The sequence below is a fragment of the Corella eumyota genome, chromosome 2 (assembly GCF_963082875.1).
Source record: "Corella eumyota chromosome 2, kaCorEumy4.1, whole genome shotgun sequence".
Taxonomy (NCBI): Eukaryota; Metazoa; Chordata; class Ascidiacea; order Phlebobranchia; family Corellidae; genus Corella; species Corella eumyota.
In genome coordinates this window covers 1898732-1909705 of record NC_137491.1, presented here as the reverse complement: position 1 = coordinate 1909705, position 10974 = coordinate 1898732, and the positions used below count along the sequence as shown (strand labels likewise).

At 29.1% G+C, this 10974-nt stretch overlaps 1 protein-coding gene across 1 annotated transcript; it reads right to left on the bottom strand.

The window, feature by feature from the left end:
• Nucleotides 1-1202: 1202 nt before the first annotated feature.
• LOC145742921 (sodium- and chloride-dependent GABA transporter ine-like) lies at nucleotides 1203-9956 on the bottom strand. The gene is made up of 11 exons (XM_082560763.1): nucleotides 9812-9956; nucleotides 9043-9177; nucleotides 8685-8904; nucleotides 8101-8233; nucleotides 6476-6610; nucleotides 5940-6093; nucleotides 4333-4520; nucleotides 3754-3897; nucleotides 2398-2598; nucleotides 1859-2026; nucleotides 1203-1574 (listed from the first exon to the last, which is right to left on the bottom strand). The coding sequence occupies exons 1-11, from the start codon at nucleotides 9933-9935 to the stop codon at nucleotides 1401-1403; spliced, it is 1776 nt and encodes a 591-aa protein (XP_082416889.1). The 5' UTR covers nucleotides 9936-9956; the 3' UTR covers nucleotides 1203-1400.
• Nucleotides 9957-10974: the final 1018 nt, after the last annotated feature.

Sequence of the window (10974 nt, the reverse complement as noted above, 5' to 3'; positions counted from 1 at the left end):
AAGTACAAATGAATTTAGGCAATAAATTATTTTTAATACAAAAATAATAAAGGCCTAATGAAGAATTCAGAATTTAAACTAATAATACCCAAATATAAATGAAATTTTAGTCTATAGGAACTTTGATAAAAAGTGCATAGAATAAACTACATTTTAATAAAAAAAACTACCTAAGAAACAGAGCAATTTGCTAATTTTTTAACAAAATTTTAAAAATAGCTCAATTATTCGAAAAATTTAAAGATTAATTTTTAACAAGCCGGCACTTTTTAAAAAAGTAACCCAATAGCAACAAAACGTTAAACGTTATAAGAGTAACAGTTTTAGGAAGAAAAATGTTTAAAGATTTCGCCCTAGCACATATAAATATATTTGTTCAAATTATTAAAAGGTTGTTTAAGTAATAGTAACATAATATTTAATTTAAAATATGGGGTTGCATAAATAATTGTTAGTTTAACGAGTGAACTAAAAAAAAGGAAGTGCAGATGTTAGTTCATAAAAAACAGAACAAAATTGAAGTTTTTAGAAATTGTTATTAACAGTTTTATGATAGTAATTTTTAAGTCTTTAATTATCGAATATTTTTCTAAAAAGTAGTTTTTAAAAAATTACTTTAAAAGTAACAAAGATAGTGCATCAAAATATTGTTAATTTAAATAAATCTTTTACAACAATTTAGGTTAATAGTACTTCTACTTTTTGTGTATTTTAAGAAATATTTAATCAAAAAATAAGTGTAACTTAAATTGTACAAAAAACAACAACAAAAAATATAAAAAAAAAATAAAAAAACTAGTTTTATCTAAGTATATAAACTAACAGAATACTATAATAATGTTTTTATAAAAAACAAAAATTAAAATTAATTTTTTAGAATTTTTCAATGTGAATTAAGATTACAAAAACTCTACAATTTTGCTACAAAAAATTATATAATTTGATTAACGAAAACTAATAACTAAATATAATTCTAAACTTGATAATTACTAAATATATAAAACAAAATATTAATAATCGCATAATTTTTTTAAGTAAATATACTAAATCCTTTAAAAAAACACTTAAAACTTAGCTAACTATTAATAAGTTTAATAATATTAATATTGATCTGTAATTTTGATTACAGTAAGTTATCAAGTTATTTTTATATTTTTTAGGAAAACTTTTTTTTATTTTTTAGGAAACATTTTTTAAAGTTTTTATAAATAGCATGACCCTGAATTTAATAAAATCCCCAAACTTACCCTTTAACCCCACATTTACCCCCAAAAAACTTTAATCTTTCAAAAAATTTATTCAGTCACTTAAACTTAAAAAAATATTTTTGCAAGACTGCCCCAAAAACCCCCCTTTTACATACTGCCCCAAATAAACCCTAAATCTAAAGTTACTCTCTTTTACATTTCACTAACTACCCCTACATCACCAGCCCCCAAAAAGGGTGAATTAGACCCGGAAGAATAAGACGGGGGTTGATTATCATCAGAAGATATTGAGATTTGTTTTAACTGGGTCATCTTTTCTACTTGCTCTTTTTTGGGTAGAACAGGTTTTGTAGAGTTTAATAATCTCTGAAAAATAACAAAAAAAAGTTAAAAATAAATACATTTATCTGTAAAAAATTTTGAAATTTATACTTTTCAATAAATGACTAATCATGCCCAGTATTTAAGCTGCTGATTAAGTGCTGGCTCAGCAGAAGTTCATACCGTTTATAGCGCCTTACTCAAGGGCGTTACAGCATGGCATCGGTGGGGATCGAACTAACGACCTTATGTAGTGTAGAAAGTGTTCTGATCACTACACCATGCTGCCGGTAAATGTAGTGTGTCTAGTTAATAAAAGTTAGACTTACCTCCATAAATGTTCCTTGTCTTTGTAGTATAGCAATGACAGCACAAATAGGAATACAAATAAGTGAAGATAAGGAGACCAACCATCCCAACCCATCTGCCCATACAGGGTAGGTGTAACTTCCATAATGTGCGGGTTTGTATTGGATTACACTAAAGATTAAGATAATCTAAACAAAAAACAATAAAATTTATAACTTTTTGTTAATATATATATATATTTTTTTAAATATCTTTATCCTCGATGTGGGAAGGTCGACTTCACGACCTAAACATAGAGTAACATTAGTTATTCCGACCCAGTATCAAGTTGCCTGTGGCAGTTTGGGATATTATATAGATTATAATTGCCCGATAATTAAGCTGCTGATTAAGTGCTGACTCAGCAGGAGTTCGTACCGTTTATAGCCCCTTACTCAAAGGCGCTACAGCATGAGATCAGTGGGGATTGAACACACGACCTCATGTGTGGTGTAGCAAGAGTTTTTATCACTACACCACGCTGCCGGTTCAACAAATATTTAGTTAGAAAACTACTTACTGTTATTAATAGGGGAGCACAAATCATCCAGCAAATAATAAAATATTTTGGGGGGTAGTTTCCCGTCATTTCATGAACATTCTCTGCTACTCTTTTACCCCCATAGACCCAACATAATGCAATTACTTCAAAAAAAGCCAAGAACATTAGAGACACAATAGCAGTGTAGTTGTCCATCAAAGTAAAAACATAGATGCCCCCCTAAAAAAACAAATAATTTAAATAAATTTAAAGGGCAAAATTATTAAAGTTCTATATTAGAGAGTTTTGCAATTTTGTATATTGCCTGTTAGAATGATTGAAACTGAATCACAAAATGGTTTTAGAACCTTTAAAAAATGTCTGTGGTACTGACAATTAATTTTTAAAAAGTATTGAAAATAATGAACACCAAAAACCAGGTTACTATATTTTGTGTGACAGAGCAAGTACTAAGTTAGCCTAGTGAATATAAACAAGCTAGTACCTTCTATGTCATCACAAACAGGGCTATCCTTCCTTTTTTAATTAATTTTAATTTGTTTTAAAGTTGTATAACTTAAACAGTAAGTAAAATTAAACGAAGTTAAAACTATTTTTGTGTTCAGTGATAAAATTATTTTTTTGATAAATTTCATGCAAATATATAATTTTTTTTTATATATATCTTTATCCTTGATGTGGGAAAGTCGAATGCGCGACTTAAACATAGAGTAACATCAATTACTCCGACCCAGTCTTGAGTTGCCTGTGGCAGTTTGGGATATTATAGATTATAATTGCCCGATAATTATTCTGCTGATTAAGTGCTGGCTAAGGAGGAGTTTACACCGTTCATAGCACTTTACTCAAGGGCGCTACAGCATGAGATCAGTGGGGATTGAACCCACGACCTCAAGTGTGGTGTAGCAAGTGTTCTTACCGGTCTACACCACACTGCCCATAATGCTATAACATAACAATAACATCCCATAATTTAATAACAATTCTAGCTAATATTTATGTTTTTATTCGTACAGGAAATTAAGGGAAGCAGAATCCCAATTTTTTTGACAGAATTACAAGTAACAACAAAATTTTAAATATTTATTTTATAAATTATATTGGGTAACAACAATTAAATATCACTATACCCTATTTAGTATTAAGAATTCAAGTTTACAAAACTTAAAAAATCATTTTAATGTTTAAATACAACTTTTAATATTATTTTTAATATTAATTAATTAAAACAAAAACACACTTAGAGTGGGAATTAAACCCAAGACCTTAAATCTTTTATTAAAAAAAAACACTTTTTTAATTTATAATTATAAGCTAAATTAAAAAAAAAATAATAAAACTTGCCATCAGCGGGAATTGAACCCATGACCTTACCTGCATCAAGTTGGGAATTCCAATAAGAAAAGCGACAAAGCAAACGGCTGCAGCTAGAAATTCTTGTCGTTTAAAGAATTTCTTTAAAAGTTTGCCGTTGAAAGCATCACCTAATGTTGTGTTCACAACTTCAATCATTGCAAACTAGAAAAAAATTAAAAGTATTAAAAAAAAAATTTAAAAGTTAATCACTTAACAAGAAGTATAAAATTGTTTTATATATATTTTATAAAGCAAGGTGTAATGGTCTGAACACTTGCTAAACTACATGAGGTCCTGGGTTTGATCCCCACTGTTCTCATGCTGTAGTGCTCTTGAGTAAGGCGCTATAAACGGTGTAAACTCCTGCTGAGCCAGCACTTAATCAGCAGTATAATTATCGAGCAATTATAATCAATAATATCCCAAACTGCCAAAGGCAACTGAAGACCGGGCCGGGGTAACTAATGTTACTCTATGTTTAGGTCACGCCTTTGACCTTACCACATTGAAGATAGAAATATATAAAAAAAAATTAAAAAATTAAATTGACTAAATTTACTCAAAAAATTGAAAGATTAAAATATTTTTTCAATTTACCTGACTATCAATCCCCAAGCAAACCAACATTATAAAAAATATGGCCGCCCACATCGCTGGAACAGGTAGGTTAGCAAAGATTTGAGGATAAACTATAAATACAAGCTCAGGACCCCCGGTGGCCACTTCCTCGACTGGACGATTTAAAATGTACGACATGTGGCCCATGGCAGAAAAAATGACAAAACCTGTAAAAATTAAAATAGTTTTTAAAAAAATTTCTAAAAATTAGACAGATTTTTAATAGACTATAAATCTTTAAAATTTTTTTAAATTTATTAGTCTTTGTTGTGTGAAGGTTGACTACCCTGTACCCTGTTACCCTGTCCCAGTCTCAAGTTGTGGTTGTGGTTCGTTAAATATATATAGATTAATTTAAATTTCGAAACTAATTATTTACTTCCTGACTTTTGTTTTGTTTAGTGTAAAAAAAACAGAGCAATGTTGTTATTTACAAGTATGTTTTGATTTTTTTTTTATTAATAAGGAAAAGGAAATCCTGTGTATTTATTGTTAACGGAATAGGAAATAACATATGTTTTAGGACTTAATATTTGTTTTTAAAAAAAAAATATAAACAAACAAAAATTTTTGTTATGTTTATACAAAATATCTAAACATTTTTTATTAAACAATGTGTAAATTTATTTAAAAAATTAAAGAGATGGTTCGGTAGGAGAGTTTCTTTTTTAATTATGTTGGAATTTTTCCAACTTGCACGAGGATACCATTATTTTAAAATTTGGTCAAGTAGTTTTTGAGATATCTGGATTTAAAAGTAAAAGGGAAAGTCCCAATGCTTGCGTATCACGTGATGCACGACGTCACTATCGTAAGATCATATGCTGGCAAACATAGGAAAATGACTCTATTTTGTCCTCTCTGAGCCGTAAAAAAATTCCAACATAATTAAAAAAGAAACTTTGCGACCGAACCATCTTTTTAAAAAAACAATTTTTAATTTCTGTAAATTTTGTAATCCAAAAAAGGGCAAAATTTTGTAATCCATATGTATATATAATGAAGCTTAGTTAGCAATATATATATGTACGAGTCCAGTTTATAAGCCTACAAAATAAATAAAACTGCCGTTTGTGGTGCGTGAGTTAATTATCACTAACAAATTTTATTTAAGAGTTGCAACCATATTATGATAACTAAAATTTTACTCATAGTGGTGGCTATTGACTAGTATATTTAAAACTGCAAATCAATTCTACAGGCAGCGTGGTGTAGTGGTAAGAACACTTGCTACACCACACATGAAGTCATGGGTTTCATCCCCACTGCTCTCAAGCTGTAGCGCATTTGAGTAAGGTGCTATAAACGGTATAAACTCCTGCTGAGCCAGCACTTAATCAGCAGAATAATAATCGGGCAAATATAATCTATATTATCCCAAACTGCCACAGGCAACTCGAGACTGGGTCGGAGTAACTTATGCTACTCTATGTTTAAGTCTCGCATTCGACTTTCCCACATCAAAGATATGTTTAAGTCTCGCATTCTCTATGTTTAAGTCTCGCATTCGACTTTCCCACATCGAAGAAAAAAATGTAAAAAATGCCTTAAAACATTAATTTAAAAAAGCATATTGATCAACTTACCAGCAAGAATACTGGTCATACTGTTAATACATGAAATACAAAGAGTATCTCGTAATATGTTGTTGTTACGGGGGTTGTAACTAGAAAAAGCGATTAGCGAACCAAATCCAATCCCAATTGAGTTAAAGTTTTGAGCAGCAGCACTTATCCATACCTAAAAAATTATTAAAAGTTTTTGGGGGGAAAGTGTGGGAAGGTCGTGGGAAGGTCGACTTCACGATATGGGGAGGTCGACTTCACGATCTAAACATAGAGTAACATTTGTTACCCTGACCCAGTTTTAAGTTGCCTTTGTCAATTTGGGATAATATAGGCTAAAATTAAGCTGTTAATAAAGTGTTGGCTCAGCAGAAGTTCATACCGTTTATAGCGCCTTACTCAACGGCACTACAGCATAAAAGCAGTGGGGATTGAACCCAGGACCTCATGTAGAGAAGCCAAGTATTCTCTCCACTACATCACGCTGCCAGTACATTATTTTTAACTTCAAATACCATATTTTCTAAAAATAAAATAAATAATGATGTTAAACTTACTTCAACATCCAGTAATTTATGCCACACCGGTTTAAGAAAATAAATAATCCCATCTGTAGCCCCCGGTAGAAAAACACTTGCGAAAAATAAGGTGAAAAGAATCACATAAGGAAATGTAGCGGTAAAATAAACCACCTAATAAAAAAAATTATATTAAAATATTATTTGAATAAAATTTAATTTATATAATTTTTGCTGGATAATACTGTGAAAAAAAATTATTTTGTAATGAATATTTAAAATTTTTGCCCTAACTAACCGTAATTTATTCATAATATTGACAAGAAAAACCACAAAAATGCATAACAATAGTCAAAAGATAAACATTTTAGAGCATCTGTTTATTATCACCTAGTCATTAATCAAATTATTCCTGACTAGAGTAATGGAAATGAATAATTGATCAGAATTTAATAAAAGGAAATTTAAGATAAATTGATTTGAGTGCACCGCTTATACACAATGAATATAATAAAAGTTATTTGGATTATCTGTGGGTAGGTTTAGTCCTCTTAACAATAGAAATTGCTACTAGTATTTACTTCCATTATAATACATTAAATAATGGCTCAATACCGTGTTTTGTAGTTTAAATAAAGGGTTAAATTTTTGGCGCCATATTTTGGCAAAGTAAAAAAAAAAATTTTTAATTCTTTTTAACCAATTTTAGCATTTTAGCACAAAACAAAAATTTAAGAAAAACAATTAAAAAAATTCTATAAAAATATTATTTAAAACTTTTACTTTTATAAAAAAAACATAAACTCAATAATAAACAAATTAAGCACTTGGTAAAATACATCAAGGCCTAGAACAATACCACACTTAAAATAGGGGGGAAAACCAGTTTTTCATGACAACATTACAACAATATAGAACATAGGGTAAGTCTGTAAGGTTTAACAATAAGCAGAACAGCGGGGGATACCAGTAAGTCGGTATACCAGGAAGTTAAGTTCCTGTCTCATAAACAGAATCTTATCCTTAACATATCCTTATCTTTAATTTAATACCCGTTGTGTTAGTATAATCATTTTATGTAAATATGATTTAAACTGAGAAAATTATTAAAACATTTTTAACTTAATATTTTACCAAATTCTAAAACATTTAGAAAATTGTTTTTTCTTTTACGTTTTATATAAAATAAAACAAATGTTAACCCTTATTTATATATGACACTGATGGTCTTTGACTTTAAAAGGCCATGACATTGCAAAATAAAATCAAATATTCTTTTCAAATACAAAAAAAAAACATAAAATATGTATATCTTAATTTGAATATACGTCAAAACATATATAACTCTTATTATTTTGTGAATAATTTTATTAAGGTAAAGTTTTGTTTAATTTAAATTAGCATAAAGTGTAATAGATATATACACATATTATATTTGCAATCTTATACTCGTTTGCTGCCTTAAATTAGCATATTATAATTAATTTGAATTATATCTGTATTCAGTTTGAAATTTGAAACCTAGCATATTGTGTGAAATTCATCTTTAACCAATTAGAGTCGCCGTTTTAATAAACATATTTAGAAATTCTAGTTTAAGAACCCAAGTTAAATTTTTTTAAATCAAATTTTTTTTATCACTTTTTTATAAACTTAACAATTACCTTTCCTGCCGATTTAATTCCCTTGAAAACACAAAGATAACAGAGAATCCAAGCTAGAACAAAACAACCGAATACTTCCCACTGCATATTTCCCATGTTATGAATTCCATCTGTTTTTCCCAACACGATTCGACTAAAATCAAAAATTTGAAAAAAAAATTCAAAATCAAATTTTTTATAAAGTATATATATTTGTAAGTATATGAAAGATTTGCCCAAAAAATAAATTTCTGAATACCACATTTTACAAAAATTTAGGTCAATATTTTTATAATTTTGAAATGAACATTTCCCAGAAGAGGGTTCAGGTAAGCCTGGGTTAATAGATATTGTTTTTTTGTTGATAATATAGCATTTTATTGTATATGGGTATTGTTTTTAAATATTTAATGCATATTAAAAATTTTTTTATTTTTTTTTTTTTTTATTTATTTTTTTTTAAATTTATTACATATTAATAGATACATTTTTTTATGTTAAACTTTATGGATCCTTTAAACGTCTATATATTTATTTTTTTTTATTTTGACACATATAACTAACTTTAAATATTAACTCAACTGTTTATATATATGCAAACTTACTCGAAAAAATCTTGGGTCGCCGAAACAGAATAATTTGAAGTTAGATTGCTTGGCAAACTTGTATGCTCCGTGCAATTAACCGAACTCCAGGTTTGGTTGCAACTATACCATGGTAATGTAGATCGAAATGTGTTGAAGAAGTAATATATGGCCCATGAGATGATAACGTTGTAGTAGGTACACAACATAAAACTTATCACCACCGTTGCTATGCCAACGCCTAGATAAAAAAAAATTAGTTTTTGTTAATTTTGTTTTAGGAATTGTCCAAATTTAGGTAGATAAAAATACACTAAAATACATTTAAAGGGCTAACCCATAAAACGATTTATATATTAAAAAATATTTAAACACATACCCTTAAAAAGAGGACAAAGTAGTCCGAGTGCGTGCACCGGACCGTATCGGGTATATTGACCAACTGCCATCTCCAAATACAAAAGAGGAATTGCACATAATATTAATGTCAAAAAATATGGCAATAAAAAAGCCCCTGTTAAAAAAATAAGGTGTTAATTTAGTTAAACATAACAATATATTTTTTTTATTATGTAAACTAATTATTTCCAAAGTGACAAGGTCGACGTCACGACCTGAACATTGAGTAATATATATTATTTCAACCCAGTCTTTTATGTGTTGTACATTAAGGTATATTTGCCTGTGGCAGTTTGAGATATTACAGATTATAATTGTCCGATAATTATACTGCTGATTAAGTGCTGACTTAGCAAAAGTTTATACCGCTGGCGTAGCGCCTTACTCAAGGTTGCTACAGCATGGGAGCAGTGGGGATTGAACCCACGACCTCATGTGTGGTATAACAAGTGTTCTTACCACTACACTATGCCCCCCCACTATAACAATGATGATATTGTATAGAAGTAGTCGGAATTAAAGCAATGACTTCAGATAGTAAAGGTAAGTAATGTTACTACTAAACCATGAATATAGGATTTGTTTGCGTAATATGTAAATAAAGATTTTTTGAATATTTTCTTTAATTGCAAAGTGATAAAAAATATTTACCATACAATACAAAAAAAGAGCTTTTCGTGTAACATTTTTTACACTTTACAATTTAAATATTATAGAAAAAATTTCACAAATCAATTATTATAATTTACCCCCTCCACTTTTAAAACATAAATAAGGAAATCTCCAAACATTTCCTAAACCGACAGCATAGCCCACACAAGCAAGAAGGAACTGTTTTTTATTTTTCCATAAACCCCTATCTTGAACATCCATAATTGTAATATTTGATGACCTAATTTAGCACCTAAAACAGAAATTTGGTTAAGTTATTTTGTTTATTAAACCTAAAACATAATTATATTTCAAAATATTTTGCCAATTTGATTACCTATTATTCTATTCAAAAATTTGAAATTTTTTAAAATTTTTTTTTGTTTGTTATATAACGAAAGTTTAAATTTAAACGCAAACCTTTTTTATCTTGCTATTAAAAACCTAAAATATAAAAAGCCTTTAAATACAAAAGCCTATATTATTTTACGGTTCCCTTTTAAATAACATGTTAAATATATAAGTCTGTACGTAAAATTATCAACGCACGTGGTATTTAAACAATAAACCGACAAACCGACAAAAAACATAAAGACTGCAAATTTTATTTAAAAATGTAAACAACCACAAAAGACTGACTGAATTTATGAATCAAAAACCACTCATTTTAAAGCAAAACAGTGGGGTTAACAGTCCCAATATTGTACACTCAAGGATATTGATGACTCATTTTATTTTGTTTCCGTTTTGTTTCGCGCGTCGTGCTACAACGCCATAGTAACTAGATATAACCAAATTACGACCACACAGCGATCTACAACCAAAAAATATTTTTTTAAAACGTAATGTAAAATTTGTAAATCCAACTATTGCTAATTTATTAATAAAATTTAAAAAAATAAAATTTGTAATTTTTGTGTACCCTGGTAGTAAAAGTTAAAATGTTCACAATATTTATTAAGTATTAGGTAAATATGGTAGTAATGTGGCAAGCGCTTAATTCTTAACCGCTTTCCAACCGGTTAAGTTCATACGAGTTCACCGAGCCGACACGTCTTCAAAGTTGGTTCGGGCGTCAAGAAATTAGCGGCAAATGACGACGTTTTACCGGTCAGGCCATAAACAATACAATTTAACAGGCCAAACAACGCAATTTATCGGAACAATGCCAGCAATCAGACTTCTAACCGCTCCACGCCGGTTCTAAAACGTCATCGCAATAGAAGAAACCAAGAAAAGGACGACTCGTATAACCTTCCCG